Genomic DNA, 16,966 nt, shown 5'->3' with positions numbered 1-16,966 from the left:
ATATTGGGGAAAACTGGCTTTTCCCCAGTTCTTTCCAGGGCATAAAACCCCTTCATTAGTAAGTCTCATTGTCCTGTTTTCTTTTAGGAGAAAATTTGTGCTTATTTTCCTTTTTACAGTTTCTTCCTTTCTACCCTGAAACTAAACTCTAAGTGTAAAAGAAAATCTTGACAACAGCTTCTTGCTTGTAAAAATATGTATTCTATATCTCTACTTTTAAATTCTACTCCAGAAAAATGACTGTTCCATCTCCACTCACTGCATTAAGGGCCTTCCCATTGGTCTGAATGGCTTCTATTGTGGCAGGCCAGTGGACAGAATGAAAAGGGAGAACGTGGGTGGCCAAAACTTCAGTGTTGCTTTCTGATTGATCTTGAACAAGAAAGAGAAAAAAGCAACAAATGAGGCCCCAGCTCCCATGAACAACTCTCTAAAACACCTGTCCTCCTGCTACAGTTGGCTTTCAAGGGCTTTTACTAGGAAGCAGTTAAACCCCCCTACCTACTCCCTCCTTTTCTCTCTACACCTTTGGCTTCAAAGATTTGTGGAAAAGAAACATAATATTTTTTATACCCATTTCTAATTTCTAAATTTTCAGGGGATCCTAAAAAATATTACAGGTGGCCCAAGGGCTGCTGCAAAGTTGAGGGGAAATAAAATCTGAAGATTATAAGATAAAAAAATGAATCCCCCCGCCAAATGAAAAGAACAAAGGAACTGGTCTTCCATTTTGCCACATTTCCTGATTGTGACAGCTACCAAACTGGAAACATTAATATTTCATTAACCAAAGTGGTCATCTGACCTCTACAAAGCGGGGTATACTCATGCCATTTCAATGACCCTAAAAGATGCCAATGAGGTCCTGGAAAACCCAGCTCCTAACACTGATGCCAGTCAATAAGCATGGGCAAGTAATGCAAGAGAAAGGAAAGAATATGTCCATGAGCTGACAGGCAAGGAAGCAAAATAAAAAAGGAAGAGAGAAACAAAAACAGGAGAGAATCTAGATGGATCTAAAAGGAAATGTTTTTGCTATCCTGATATGTATTGCTAGTGCCAGTAAGCACTTCCAGGTCCCAGAATGGGAAAATTTAGCTATTGGTAATATAATAATGTCCTTCCCCTAGAGCTAATTTTTTTTAAATTAACACTTCATTTTTACTTGTTTAATTCCAAAAGAAAAGGAGGGCACTGAAGACATTTCTGATAGGAGTAAAAAGGATGGGAAAAGATTCGAAACTCTAATAGAGTCATAGCTTTCCCAGGTATAAACCTAAAAACCAGAAGTGTTCAATAAGCAGAGGTGGCAAAATAAGCTAGTTCCAGATAGCTATCCATGGAACAAATGACTTATAAACCTGAAACTCAATCTCCCTTCTTCGCATCATTTTGGTCTCTATTTTTCCCAAGATAGGAAACATGTCCTCCATAGCTTTCTTGCTTCAAAAATTAAAACCCAGCATCCCGAGATCATTCTGAAAGTAATTTTGCATGGACATCTCCTCACCCCAGTGCCTGCCTGGAACTCACCCAAGGTCACTAAACAACTTATTTGTGAGCCAACTGCCTTAACCATCAAGGGGGAGGGGGTTAGCTAGACTAGACTAGAAATGAAGGGGAAGAGATAAGGACTTCACAAGGGTGGCCACATCAGTGGTGGCAAAGGACGGCTTGGCCCAGGAAAGACCTATAGGTCGTGCTAGTTTCTAAAGAGATGACTATCTAGGAAGTAGTAGGGTTGACAGAAGTTTGTGGGAGCATGGGGGAAATGGGACTTGGTTATGTTGTTATTCTTGGACTGTGAATTTTGCTGATGTAAAATAGAATATTTTTGTAAACCTAAAGTCTATGTACAAATAATGAGCATTAACACAGTAAAATACTCAATGAAAAGTCAAACTATTAGGGTTACATCCCCCCTGCCCCCAATCAGTCTCACTTTATCCATTTGGAGTAGAGTCGCTACCACAACACCAAGGATTCTGGAGGCTTTCAGTAAGCAAGGCATCTGGTTGGACAGCAGGTAAGCACCAGAATTCAAATCTGCATACATGAGCCTTAAGAAAATGGACTTGCAGTTGAGCCAAATCAAAGCAGGATGGCCTTAGAGCAACAGCAGCTTCCTAGATGGTTTTTATATTGTATTTGAAAACAGCCCTAGGCAGGAAGATCATAATTGCAAGATCAAACTAAACATCATCTTAGCTACACTCTGTATCCCCCAAACGAATTGCAAGATGAAGGGGTCAGACCATTTCTGCATAATATACATACTTTCATTTACGAACATTTGAATACAGACTTTCTATACACACATTATCTATATAATAAAAATGTACATGGCATGAGTATATGTCACTGTATAAATATAGAGTTTTAGAAATCTGAACCCGCGCTTCCTGTTCACATCAAGTTTCTCCTCTTCTTCCTCCCCAGTCAGGTCCGTCATTTAAGAGTTGGACAAAAGGGACAAGTGTCATTTGTGTTGGTCTGGGCCCAGAATTTGATACACTAGAAAGAAAGAAAAACATACCTCAGGTTTATCTGGAAAGATGGAGGGAAGGAAGAGTGAAGGTGCCATTAAGGTTCAACAGATCTAAGGAATATTTACTAAGTCAGAAAAGCTCTTATCACAGAGGATAAGAGGGCTATTTCACTGGCTCTTACCCACCCCACACCAAAATCTTCAGAGCAGGTGAATCTGTTCTTTTTATAGGAAATATTCACTATCAGCTAATAATAGCGTAAAGCTGCCTTTTGTTGAATAACTAGGCTTACTATTTCTTATGATCCATTTAGGCTGAGATGAGCTTCCATTTCCTAATAGCTATTGTTCTCAAATCTTATTCAGGATTTTCTCTTACCAAGAATTTAGATATAAATTCAGTTTCTACCTCTTAGAAAAACGAAACGAATAAAATAAAATAGTAAAAAAAAAATCATCCCTGCTGCTAAGAGATTTAACTCTGCCTGGTAACATAATAAAAGATGGGAATAATTCGTCAGTTTGAGAAGATAATCTCTAATAGGCAGGCCTTCAAGCTATTCTGTTAATAGAATTACTAATCTCAAATTGAGGTTCCCTATTCCATTCCTCTCATCTAAGCAAAGTCTATTGACAGTGCTATATTTGAAACAGTTAAGATATGTATTTTTTATCGTTCATTTTCTAAGAGAGTGCTCTAATATAAATTGCTCTTCTGTGAATTACTTATCCAGTCCCCTAAAATGGTACACAGTAAAAGGAAGCTGGGAGATCCTAGCAGACAGTATCCTGAATTCTGCTGATGTTTAAGCCACAATTTACTAAAAACTTTGTTTAGATATGAACAATGAGTATCAAGAAATGTTCGAGAAAAGTTAAATTATCTCAGTTGTCAGAAAAGAAAGAGTAGAAAATAAAGAAAGTATGGAGCACCCACCTCTTTATGCAACACATGGGAACATGCCATTGGATGCAGCTCACTGGGCTGAACAAGTTTCTGGCACATAAGACACAGCTTACAGGTGGCTGGAGCCTGCAGAACAGAGAAGGGATGGTCAAAAGAGTAAGAAACCTCTGGGTCTCCTTGTCTACGATGTCCATAATTCCATCCATGTAGCAAAAAGACTTTATACCAAAAGAAATAAAAGTTCAAATATAGATTCTTGCTGAGATCATGGTTTCTCACTGCAGTCCATCTACAAACCTGCTCCCTCCTCATTAACCCACCCATTCCTTTCACATCCTACTTTTCAAAGAAAAAGAGTCTTACATGTGAAGATCTTCCAGGATATGAAACTTGGGCAGAAGGCAAGAACATTGGGGTACTGATTTGAGCCAATGGAGCAGGGAACAAGGCCCGGATCCGACCAAGTGGCTGTGGGCAGAAACAATGTTAGAGTAAGGAAAGAGTCTGAGTCACAGAGCATATAACAAAACGAAGTCATTTAGTTCCCAAGCCAGCAAAGACAAAAGCAGACTAGATACCCCTGACTGCCGTGCTGCTTCCCACCTCAAATTTTTCTGAAATTGGCCTCTTCCCCAACATCTCAGCAGGTCTGAGTTCTCTCCCAAGTAGCTTGTCTTACCTGAGTACTTGCTGCCACTCGCTCATGTTCTGCCAGTCGTGCAGCGACCAACTGGATCAGTTCCTCCATGGTCAGGCCTGCCATGGTAGTACGTGCTGTCTTGATTTGCTGAAGAATGTTGGTCATCTGGGCCCTAAAAAGGAAAGGAGAGATTTTATGCTATACTCAAGGGGAAGATCCATGAAATCTCCCCTATTTTAGTCCATAAACATTTCTCTGACAAACTGTTAAAAATTAGTCCTTAAAGATACTTACTTATTGCATTGTGGGAACCGAGTCAGCAGCTTTTCCAGGATCTTCTCCAGTTTATCTACTGGTTGGGGCCGGGGAGTTTCAGTAGAAGCCTTAACACCGCCCAAGCCTGGGGGAGGCGGGATGGAGGCGGCAGGAGGGATGTGTGGACCATGGGGGCCAACAAGGGAACCCAAGCCAGGGCTACTTCTCCCATGGGAGCCAGGAAGGGGTGGGGAAGGCTGGTTGGGCTGTGAAAGGGCAGGGTTCAGGATTGGGAAAGACAAGGAACGGGGATCTGCACTGGGCATAACCATGGGCATTGTGACCTGCCCAATGGAGAAGGGCATCCGAGGAGCCAGAGAGGGACTGGGTTGAAACACCTGAAGCATGAAGTCTGCCTGTAGAGGAGAAGAGGTGGAGAGCAGGAATGAAAGGAAGAAAATGAAAATTTACGAAACTGGAGCAGAATCAAATGAACAACTCTTATACTGAATAATACCAATAATAACATAATAGTAAAACCAGTATCTTCTTACAAAGAACAAGCGAAAGATGGATGCTGCCACCAGCACAGAAAGGTTGACCCCCAAAACCAGCATTCTTACCTCTGATGGGGGTGGAGGTAAAGTGGGAGTAGGGATTTGAGGAAGGCTGCTCAGCTTGGCTCCATTCCTCACTAGCTGGATATGACTATTAAATTGGTCCTAGAAAAGAAAGGAAAGGATCATTCTTTACTGCTTAGTTGGGTGAACCTCTCTAGAAAGAGAATACCATCCAATATGAAGAAAACAAAGGGAGGGGTAGAATAGGCCCTAAGCAGCAAGGCAAGACATCCCTCCCTATCACCAGAAATGTTTAAGCACAGATTAACTCAGACTCAATGATCACCCACTAGTACACTTACCCGAACATTCTTTTTCATCATCCGAACTCCATTTAGTCTTGTCTCCCACTCCTGTTTGGAACGAACTGTCTCTAGTGTTGGGGGAGTTGACCTTTCAAGGAACCAACAGGAATTTACAGAATTAAAGAATGCCTAACTCCTAACTCTCTGAGATAGCATATACTAGCTGGAGAGAGGAGACTGAACCAGATGCAAGAGAAGGCCAAGGATTTAGGTCTTTCTCTCACTTTAATTACAGCATCTCCTAAGCCAAGTATTGCAGAAAGAAGACCAACCACAGAGACAAGGTTCTTGTCTGCCTAAAAATGCCACAGGGTCCTCCAGATTCCAAGGCAAAAAGAGGAGAAAAGACTACGTAAGAAACAAATCTTCAAAGATATCTGTTATGCTTTGACAGCATAAAAGATACTGTTTATACAACTGGAAATAATACAATAGAAAACACAGAACTAAAAAACTGTAGAAAGGAAGAGTTAGAGAATGAGGAAGTTTAGAATACGGGAAAACAAATCACTGAACAATTACTACTACACAGACCGAGATGACCTTGAAATTCCTGTGAAGACAGAATAAGTAACAGAGTAGCTGGCCTAGGATTTCAAACCTAAAAAAACAAAACGAAAAACACAAAACGGAAGGACTGTTAAAATTCTAGAATGGGAAGATACTTACTTGAGGTAAGTAAGGTGCAATTCTGCCTCTTTTTCTGCTTCTTCTAGCTTCAGTACCAGCAACTCCTTCCGGCTCTCTAGTGATAAGATCTAAGGAAACCACACCCACACACCCACACACACAAATTTTTTATTAATTTTACATACACAAAGCTACCCCTAGAAAGTTAAAACAAATGCAAAAGCTTAGTGCCTATATGGTATAATATTTATATGGCTTAGTGGTGTAATACTATACTGAAAAGATACACCATCTTGGAAGCCCAAAATCAAGGCCTTCAACGTAGCAGCTCTTCTCACCTCTGCCTTCCAGGCCCGTTCTGTCTCTTCCATAATGTTCCGATTTATTTCACCATCCTGATTCTTGAGTCTATCCAGCTCCATCTCCCACACCTCTCTGTAAGATAAGAAACCAAGAATAAGGCTAACAGGAGAAAGACACGAAGGCAAAGTAAAACCCAAAATTGGTCTGCCGGGTATAGTACAGGAAGTCTTACCCTAAGTATTAACTATAGATAAAGACAAATAATATTTAAAGTGGTAATTGCATAAAGGCAAGTAAAATTTGAAAGTAAAAATGAAATGTTAAAATGTTCACATCTCCACTTCCTAAAGTTACCCAGAGAGGAAAGAATACACCTAGAACAAAAACCCCTGAATGCAGAACATTCTTCTATATCCAAAGAGGGCTCAAAATCATTATGGTGTTCCAATTATTTCCCAACTTGTCTTTTGACATGGGTACTGAAGAAGGCAGGACCAAACACAGGGGTCCATTTAACATTCATCTGTAATTCATTACTAAGCACACAGTTACTGGCTTACTGATTTTCCTATTTTCTTAGCTATAGCAAACATTCTTCAAAAGAAAATAATCTCTTCATACTTCAGGACTTCTCATTTCTATCACTTTCCTCCCTTCTTACATTTCCCACCCCACCAAGCTCCATGCCTACAGTGTACTACACACACTGGATTAACGTGACCAATTTCCTGGTTTGCCTAGTACTGAGGGATTTCTGAGGATGTAGGCCAGTCAAGCACCCTGCTCAGTACTGAAGGTACCAATAAAGGAACAGAGCCAGCAAAAGAAATTCCTTGTATTACACTTGACTATAGTAAGTTTTATGGCTGAAAGCAACAGGATTACCCAGATCAGTGGACAGAATAATCTGGAAATGTTTCAATTATTTTTGCTGGATTTTAAAAGGTGACAATAAGAAGAAAAGGTTGGGAAGAGTTACTTCTTTAAAAAAAAATGTTCCTAGTTTTCTTCAGTGAAATAATTTTATTCCTCTTCTTGATTTTCAGTAGCCGTATATATTTTAAAGGGAGCAATTCACTTAATAAATTCTGAGGTCCCTTTTTACACTTGACCCAATCCTCCACACATCCCTGTTCTGTATTTCACAGATGACGTATATAGGGTATGTGTGTGTGTGACATATGTAATCATTTACTGATTCACTAACATTAGTCTGCCCCTCTATAGACAAGGTCTACTTATGTAACAGAAATGAGTAGGTGGGCATTTTCTTCTTTGAACTCCATGTGTTGTCCTCTCCAAATTAACTTCGTTGCAGAGGAAAAATTCTCTAATAGTTCTTTAGAAAAAGGTTTATAGGTAGATGTGTTTTCCTGCTACAACATATTCCTCAATTAAAAAATATGAGTCAGGAGTCTCTTACTGTAAGAATATATGAATATGTTGTGAGGTCAATCAATCATCCCATTTAGCCTACTCGTCACTCTTTGACAATGGGATAATTGTAGGAAAAAAATTACAGTTGCCTTCTTTGATCGATGTTATTCTTGAAAACTACAGATGCTCACTGAACATCTCTAACTCATTAAATATATTTGTCAACTACAGATAAATGTTTATATTAGAAAAATCCTCTTACAGTGCCCATGGAGGCTTCCGCATATTCACATACAAAAAAATCTTTTCCCTTGGGCACTTGGCCACATCTACCTCACTGAGATAAAAGAGAAAAGGGATTGCTAGCAACCACAACCACAGTCACAACAACTACTAGCAAACAACTTAAACAGTCATAAAAATGTTCAGCCTTATATATTAATTAACCTGTAACACACGTATATAACAGATTTCACTTTACTAAAGGGTACTACTTCTACCTGCCACCCATACCAGAAAAAAAAATCAGTTCCCTATAGTAGACGGTCAAAAAAATTATTGGTAGAATAGAAACCACTGAGTCTATTTTAACTTTTTAAATGCTTGGTCTAATTTCTTTCAAGTCCTATGCTTCTGTTATTTTGCATAGCTAGTTCAGGGACACAATGGTTCAAATGAATAAATTCTCCCAGAGTGTACAAGCCTGACTTGTTGTAGGGCCCAATGTTTGCATAATTTTTTAAATTAATATTGTTTTTGGTTATGTAAATAATAAATTATAAAAAGTTTAGAAAATATAAAACAAAGAATCTAAAGTAGAGGTATCGACTCTTCCATTTATTGGTTATATGATCCTAGACAAGTTACTTAAACTTCCTAGGCCTCAGTTTCTTAGCCCAAAAAATGAGTAGTACCTGCAACATGAGACTCATGGAAGAATTCACTGAGGAAACATGTAAAAAATTTAATATGGCATCTAGCACATGAGACATATCTAACAAATGTTCCTTTTAAAGTATTTTTAACTCAATTTCTTACAACTGCAGTACTAAGAATCATTATTATAATTCTTCTTAGTCTTTTAAAATATCTGTATATATAAGTATATGTAATATACAAATCCATTATATATGCTTCTCAAAGACTGCTTTTTTATCTTACCCTTTCAACCTAATGTATTTTTCCGTATCATTAATTATTCCTCAAAAATGAGATTTTTAAATAACTATCCATTGTACATATATATCATTACTTATTTAGGTACTCAAGTTATTTTCAATTTCACAATTATAAATAATGCTATAATGAGCATCTGTGCATATGTACTAACATAGGTTAATGATAAAAGTAATGTATTTAAATTTGAGAGGAAGCTACTTACAGTAGTTAACAACACAACTCTGGCGCCAAATTAAGCTCTGAGTTCATAACCAGACCCTATTACAATCTATGCAACCTTTGGCAAGTTACTTAACTTTTTCTGTATCTCATTTTCTTAAAGTAAAATGAGGATAATAAAAGAATCTACCTCTTCTACTGTTATGCATGTTAAATGAGTTAAAATATGTAAAACACTTAGAATCATCTCTGGCATGTAGTTAAGAACTTAGTAAATGTTAGTTATCATCTGGATGTTAGAACATCTTCCTTCAGAGAAACTAACACATATGTAGTTTACATTTTCTCCACCACTAGCAGTAGTGGAAATCAGGTGATTTTAATGGAGAAAAGCAGATGCTAAGTGTCTGTGAAATATCCTCAATAGTCAGAGAGTGAGCTAAAACTTAAGATGTTGAGTCCTCAGCCTAAATATCTTCTTTTCAGAATATCTTATGCCCTAGACAAAGCAAAAGGAAACAAAACAAAAACTGTTGGGCCAGTTAATATATAACATTATCTGTCCTAAATTTGGGGTAGGTTATGAACTCCTTTTCTCTGAAACTGAAGTTAATATAAATGAGAATAAATGAGATCAGACATAAAGCAGAAAAAACTTTACCCTGGAATGAACTGTAAATTTGTTGTTTATGAAGCTGGTATTCTTCCCTGATTCAATTTAACTCAACAACATTTACTAAGCAGCCTAGTGCTAGGCATTCTGCTAAAATCTGGGGATATAAAGATGCCCAGTCTCTGCCCCCAACAGGCCCACAACTCAGTAGTTTTCCCAGTGAACAAAAGAAATAAGAAAATTCTGGGCAAAACAAATAGCATGTGCAAAGGCCAAAGAGTTAAGAGAGCACCAAGTTAAGGAAGCAATCCAGGTAATTCAGCAGACAGTGGATTTATAAATCCAACACTTGGCGGTGTAATCTGGGCTGCAGATATAAATGACAGTGTCACTAGCACAGAGTTAGTAATGGAAACCCTAGGTATGAAAGAAATAATTTAGGATAGCACTTTGCACAATATAGTTCACAGTCTCCAAAACCCTTTGAGGGCCTAGTCCATGAAGCAAAAACTAATTTCATAATAATACTAAAATTATTTGCCTTTTTCATTCTCATTCTTTCATGAATGTACAATGGAGTTCTCCTGAGACCACATGACATGTGATATCATCACTTTGATGGCTAATGGAACATATACTTCTGTATTCTTATGTTTTCTAGCATTTTCTAAGGTACTAGGTTTAGGGCATAATTCAACCTCTCAAATTTTTTCCTTCTCAGAACTTCTGTTGTGCTCACTAGCTACCTTTAGTAATACTTGCTATAATTTCTATAATCTCATTATTGTCAAATAAATTACTGTAAAATTTGAAGTTCTCCATGCATCTAGGTAGAAACAAGTACTTTTTGTTACTTTGCTCTGTAATAATATTTTTAATATTTTTAAATATATAAAAATAACACTTCGAAAACTTAATTTTAAGTCATATCTAAAATGTATTATTTTATTTCAATATTATCTAAAATAAAAGAAATTTTATTTGTAACTTTTCTCTTATTTAAAAATGAATCACTAGTTCAAAAAAGGAAGATTATATCTAAAGATACTAAAAAAAGATGCAACTGGCCTAGAGGTATCTGACTCATGGAAAGAAAGAATCTACTCCAAAGAAACTGGGAAAATTGTAAATAAAAAAACAAAGTATGACAAAAAGCCATCCTCTTGGCTTTATAGATGTTAATAATTTACTTTACTGTATCTTAAGCAACAGAGCATTTTCTAATTATATTGTGCTAGTTAAGTTATAGTGGCATTCTGAGACTACTCAGGGGAAAAAAAAAGAATTATTTTAAATGCAGATGTGATGACTTCTTTAAAAATTCAAAAACTACTAAACCTTTTTAAACGAAAAGTAAAAAAGCCGTGTAGGCATCCTACCCAAGTAAGTTACTGTACTGCATTAACTGAAGAAGCACAACGTTGTACAGATGACACTGCTAACACACATGCCTGCTGGATGGAAAGTCAGTAAAATAAATCATGGTAGTTTCACTTTTCAGTGATACAGTAATTCATTAAAGAATTTGCTGCAAATTTGAAGGCTTAAGATTTCATCTGTGGAATTATAATTTTGTTTTACAAATAAACAAATATACAGATCTGGTGAGACTTGCTATTTTGTTTGCATTTGTCTAGTATTGGCACCAATTAATACCAAAGATGACGATGTGTGAGAATTCTTAGCAACAAACACAAGTGATGCTCAAATTATCCAAGTTGAATAACTCTTCTGAATCTCATGGTTTATCGTAGAACAACTATGTTGACACTTACAGGGCACTTATAAAAACTATAATGGATAAAAATATTGGCACCACACACAAATCAAGGCAAGTGGCATCAAATTATACCACTAGCCATTGTATTCTTTACTACCACATACTTGCACTTGGGGGAAGGCAAACAGTTTTACTTAAGGATGTCCATGATAAAGCCATAAAAAACATTTTATTAAACCTCCACACTTAAATACACATCTTTTAAATATTCTAATTGATGAAATGTTACATGCCAAAGTATAATGGCTGTTTCAAGGAAAAACACTTGTGAGAACATGTAGAGTTATAAGTTGAACTAACCTATCTTTTCATGAGACACCATTTTTACTTAAAAAAACAACTGGTAGATAAACTATATTTGAACTTGACAATTTGGCAGATGTAACTGAAAATGAATTAAGAACTCATGTTATTTCAAAGAAAACAACTGTCATATTGCCAACAATAAATTCTTACTTTCAAGCAAAAATTAGAATTTTAGAAAATCTGTACCAGCCATTGGGAGCTTGAAGGGTCCCACTACTTATAAAGACTATTTTGATAAAGTCAATAGTGATATAAACTAATGTGATTCTTTAAATATTATATAATAAAATGTGTCAACACTTGGAAGACCTGAATATCTCTGAACCAATATTTTCCAAACTACCAATGCATTGTTACCAAATCAACACTGAGACCCACTTGGAATTTCAGAATTGGAATAAAGATTATTTAAAGCTGAAGCTATCTGAGGTTCAACAGATACAGAAAAAAAGCCTTCTAGGAGCTTCCCTTATCTGACTAAAAGCAGCAACTTCTGGAAAATAAGGCTATCATAAATTCCTCTTCAGGGCAGTTCTATTCTGAAGAGGGCAAATGCAAATAAAAACCACCCTAACTCCTTCCTTCAGGGGAGTTTTATGGCCCTGAAGGAGACAGAAAAACTACTCATACGTGTATATCATCACAAACTCGTCTCTTATTTGTTCTCCTAAAAACTCATTTATATTCCCAAAAAGTCACACAGGTGCCCTTTCTCCCCTCCTTTTAAGAAGTCATTTATCTTCTCATAGGTGCCTTTCTCACCTCTCCTTTTCACCTACTAAGATGGTATATAAGCTCCCAATTCTAACCACCCCTTTGAGTTACTCATTACTGAGTTCTCCCACATGAATCACATCGCATACGTAAACTGATTTTTCCTCCTGTTTAATCTGTCTTTGTCAGTTTAATTCGCAGGCCCCAGATGTTGAACCTAACAGGGTAGAGGTTAAAGTTTTTCCTCCCCTACACAACACGGTTAAAAGATCCATTCAAACTGCAAGGCAAGCCAATGGATTTTAGTCAACAGCACAAAATGTTCAGATTTCAGATTTCACAACGCAACTACCCCTTTAAGCAACGATCACCTGTAAAGTTTCAGGGAACTATCAAAGAGAATATCCACAATTATCTAAAAAGGCTATTAAAATACTCTTCACTTTTCCATTTACCAAGCTGTGTTTATTGCCAGATTATTTTCATATACTTTAACCAAAACAACGTATTACAATAAATTAAATGCAGAATTAGGATAATTAAGCTTCTTCCATTGAAGACACTTACAAAAATGTAAACAATGCCATTCTTCCGACTAAAATGATTTTTGCTTTGGGTTAGGCAAAGATTTCTTGAGACACAAAATGCATGAATCACAAAAGAAAAAAAGGTAAACTGGATTTTATCAAAATTTAAAATTTTGCATTTCAAAAGTGTAAAGGCAAGTCATAGACTGGGAGAAAATATCTGCAAAATGCATGTATGATAAAAAGATTATTGAGTAGTAAAATAGTAAGAAAACAACATGCCTTTTTTTAAATGGATAAAATACTTGAAAAGCTACATGGTCCAAAAAACCCAGACAAATGGCAGATAAAGACATAAATAGATGCTCAATACCAACAGTCATTAGGGAAATGCAAATTAAAATCACAATGAGATACCACTAAATACTTATTAGAATGGCTAAAACTAAAAAGACTGATAATATCAAGTATTAATGAGGATATGGAGTAAATGCAATGTTAATACACTGATGGCGGAAAAGTAAAATAATACACCTTCTTTGGAAAACAGTTTGGCAGTTTCTTATAAAGTTAGGCAAACATACAGCCCAGCAATCTCACTCCTAAGCATTTACCTAAGAGAAAAGAAAACATATTCACATAAAAACTTATATTTGAATATTCAGAACAGCTCTATTTATAATAACAAAAAATGCCAAGAACTCAAATGTCCATCAACTAATGAATATGTAATGATTATTACTAAACCAATTTAGTAATAATCTTATAAAGGAGTACTACTCAGCAATAAAGAGGTATAAACTATTGATACATACAACAACATGTATGAATTACGAAGCTTTATCCTAAATAAGTAACAAGACACAAAAGGCTATATATTGTATAATTCTAATTTACATGAAGTTCTAGAAAAGGCAAAACTGTAGTGAGAAATCAGATCAGGGATTGCCAGTAACTCAAGGTGGAGGCAGAAATGGACTCCAAAAAGTCATGAGAGAACTTTTGGAGTAGTGGGAGTATTTTATACCATGGTTGTGGTGGTAGTTACATGACTGTATACATTTGTCAAAACTCATCATTTAAAATAGGTGTATTTTACCATATATAAAATATACCTCCATGAAGCTGCATTAAAAAAAAGAAGCAGAATTTACAACCTCCATCCCCAAAGCCACTGCCCTAAACCGGGTCCATGTCCTATATTCACCTCTGCTATCCCAGACATCTCATTGTCACTACTACTCTTCTCCCTCTACCAGTCAACAAATCCCATGAACCCTACTTCAGAATAGCCCTCCTTTTGTTTCCTTGGCCACATAAATCAGGCCCTTATTTTATCTTGCTGAAACTGTCTTCCTTACACCAGTTTATCTGTACTTTAGCTCATTTAATTTAAAGCAGCCAGAGTTAACCTTTTAAAAATTAAATATGGAGAGGTCTGCTCCAATAAGGGTAGAGTTGCTCCTAACAGACAGATCTGATAGGTCAAAGCTACGAATTCTAAATAAAATGTAAAAAAAGCACCTATTTGAAAGCACTAACAAACAAACAAGGCATGAATCGGAGAAGATCTGACATTTGGAAGAAGTAAATATCACTGTTTGTTTTTTTTTTTTCTTTTAATGGTGATTTGTCTAAGGGCAAGCCCCAGCCAAGTCCATGCTGATGGCTAAAACTGAGATAGAAACCTTGGAGCCTTACCAGCTCAAGAACTAAAGGAGAAAATCAGGAGCTACCATAACAGCTGGAAAATGAGGAGAAAATTCTCCAAAGGAAAAAAAAAAACATAGATGGTGAGCCCCAAATTCTGCATTTAAATCTGTCCAAATCTCTGGATGATCCCTCAACTGTGCATGCACAGAAACGATTCTAAAGAACCCAGCTACAGCTAAATGAACTGAATAGAGCCCACAGCTGCTGTCTACCAAACAAGATTATGACAATTATGCCCAACCAAGGAAACAGGATAATACAATTTTTTTTTAAATCAAGACTTTTTGGAGAAATGTAACAGATTCCATAGTCTCTACAATACATTAATCAAAATATTTAGGATTTATCCCCAAATTACCAACATAAGAAGAAACAGGAAACACAATCCATAGTTAAGAGCAGTGGATGGCAAACTACAGCCTGTGGGTCAAATTCAGGCTGCCACCCATTTTTGTAAATAAAGCTTTTTGGGAACACAGCAACAGTCATTTAGCTTACACATAGTTTACGGCTGCTTGCATGCTACAAGAGTTGACTAGTTGTGGCAGAGACTATATGGTTTGCAAAGCCTAAAATATTTACTATATGGCAGTCAATCCCTTCCCTCCACTCTAAGCCACTGTCAACCACTGATCTGCTTTCTCTCACTATGCTTTTCGTTTTTTTCTAGAAATTCATGTGAATATAATTAAACGGTGAGTAGCTTTTATGCTGGCTTCTTATTTAGGATAATGCTTTTGATTCCAACTTCTGGTCAAGAAAAAAAGGCAATCAATGGAAAAGGACTTCAAGGTGACCAAGATGTCAGAATGAATAAGAAGTTATAGCAAGTTTGAAGGATACAAGGTTAATATACCGAAGTCAATTGACTTCCTATATTAACAATGAACAAGTGAAATTTGAAATTAAAAACACAAGGTGATGTCAGCATCATGGCAGAGTGAGAAGATTCTATCATTTCTCCCCCTAAATTTGTAAGTTTGACAACTATAACTTAACAGAGGCTCCCCTGCTCAGCACACAAACGTGCCTAAAAGATATATGCATCAGGACATCAGAAAGTGGGTCTACTGGTACAGGTAGGGGAGGCTAGTAAGGAAGGCGGGATGGAGGAAGAACAGGGATGGTGTCCACAGAAGCAGTTCAACACAAACCATGGTTCCAGTGAACATGGTAGTAGGGGAGAAGTCAGGCTGCAGCCCTCACACTACAGAATGGAGGGTAAGAGGGGCAGAAGCAGTTTCCCTCCCAGAAAAGGCATCTCCCTTCTCCTCCTCTCCATCACAGCAGAGCTGGGTAAAGATGGCTAGGAAAGCGTTAAACAACAGTGTTGCCTACCACCATTACTGGAAAAGAAAAGGAACCGTGAGATCGTGAACCTGCTTCCTCTGCTCAAGAAACCCTGGCAGCACCCAGCAAAGCCAAACACACAGCAGAAAAAGGAGTTAGCTCTGAGAGCTATCAAAATCACTTCACCATCACCCACCACATTCCCCCACCACAGTGGTATCCTACAACCAAGGAGACCTGGTCTAAGGGGGATACCCACCTAAACCAAAGCAACTTGACTCTACCACAATCTCTGAGACACAAATAGTCCAGGTAACAGAAAACAAAAACTTGCACTGTAATACCATCTACAGGAAAACAAAGCACCCTACGTATCAACCTGCTGAACTGCTGAGTGCAAAACAGTATCTAAACAAGAAAAGATATCACTACCTCATATGTGCAGAAAACAATCTATCAAATACCAGGAACCACCTAGGTAACTTGAAAGCAAAAGTCTCTAGAAAACAAACTCAAAGTCATGGAAGACTATGATTTAAATAACAGAGTATTAAAGGTTGTAGTTATGAAGAAACTCAATGATATACAAGAAAACTCAGAAAGGCAGCTCAATCAACTGAAGAATAAAATTAATGAACAAAAGGAATACTTTACCAAAAAGACTGAAACTATAAAAAAAGAACCAAAAAGAAATTCTGGAACTGAGGAACTCAATAAATGAGTGATGCATTATAACATTAGAAATAGAACAATCCAGATGGAAGAAATAGAGAACTAGAAGACAGAAAACTAGAAATGTCCTAGGGGGGGAAAGAGAGGGAACTAAGTTAAAAAAAATAAAAATAAAAATAACGCTATAAGAACTATCTGACTATATTAGAAAGAGCAATCTAAGGATATTAGGTGTGCCAGGAGATAAGAGGGCGAAGGAAACAGAAAGCTTACTCAAAGAAATAATTGATGAGACCTTTCTAGGCCTAAGGAAAAAACTAGACTTTAGAATAAAGGAAGCTAACAGAATACGTAATTATATAATTGAAAAAAGACCTTCTTGAAGGCACATTTTATTAAAATGTCAAAAATTAATGACAAAGAATTCGCCAGACAGGGGAAAAAAACTGTAACCTACAAAAAAAACTCATTAGATTATCATCTGATTT

General features: G+C 36.9%; 1 protein-coding gene across 5 annotated transcripts in view; it reads right to left on the bottom strand.

Moving 5' to 3' along the window:
- Nucleotides 1-1,885: 1,885 nt before the first annotated feature.
- RNF214 (ring finger protein 214) overlaps nt 1,886-16,966 on the bottom strand; it is a 43,257-nt gene continuing 28,176 nt past the window's right edge. For 2 of the 5 annotated variants that reach the window (XM_039887992.1, XM_039887996.1), the window contains 9 exons: nt 6,184-6,280; nt 5,885-5,973; nt 5,213-5,303; nt 4,914-5,012; nt 4,330-4,706; nt 4,075-4,207; nt 3,759-3,863; nt 3,426-3,521; nt 2,124-2,514 (listed from right to left, as the gene is read on the bottom strand). In XM_039887992.1, the coding sequence (XP_039743926.1) occupies nt 2,449-2,514; nt 3,426-3,521; nt 3,759-3,863; nt 4,075-4,207; nt 4,330-4,706; nt 4,914-5,012; nt 5,213-5,303; nt 5,885-5,973; nt 6,184-6,280 (1,153 nt within the window). In that variant the 3' untranslated portion in view covers nt 2,124-2,448. Of the gene's footprint in view, nt 2,515-3,425; nt 3,522-3,758; nt 3,864-4,074; nt 4,208-4,329; nt 4,707-4,913; nt 5,013-5,212; nt 5,304-5,884; nt 5,974-6,183; nt 6,281-16,966 lie in introns of all 5 variants that reach the window. The other 3 variants (XM_039887995.1, XM_039887997.1, XM_039887993.1) reach the window with 2 other exon arrangements.

This window comes from Pteropus medius, unplaced genomic scaffold (genome assembly GCF_902729225.1).
Source record: "Pteropus medius unplaced genomic scaffold, Ma_sr-lr_union100, whole genome shotgun sequence".
In the NCBI taxonomy this organism is placed as follows: Eukaryota; Metazoa; Chordata; class Mammalia; order Chiroptera; family Pteropodidae; genus Pteropus; species Pteropus medius.
Note: the sequence above shows the minus strand (reverse complement) of the source record. Positions and strands in the feature narration are given on the sequence as shown.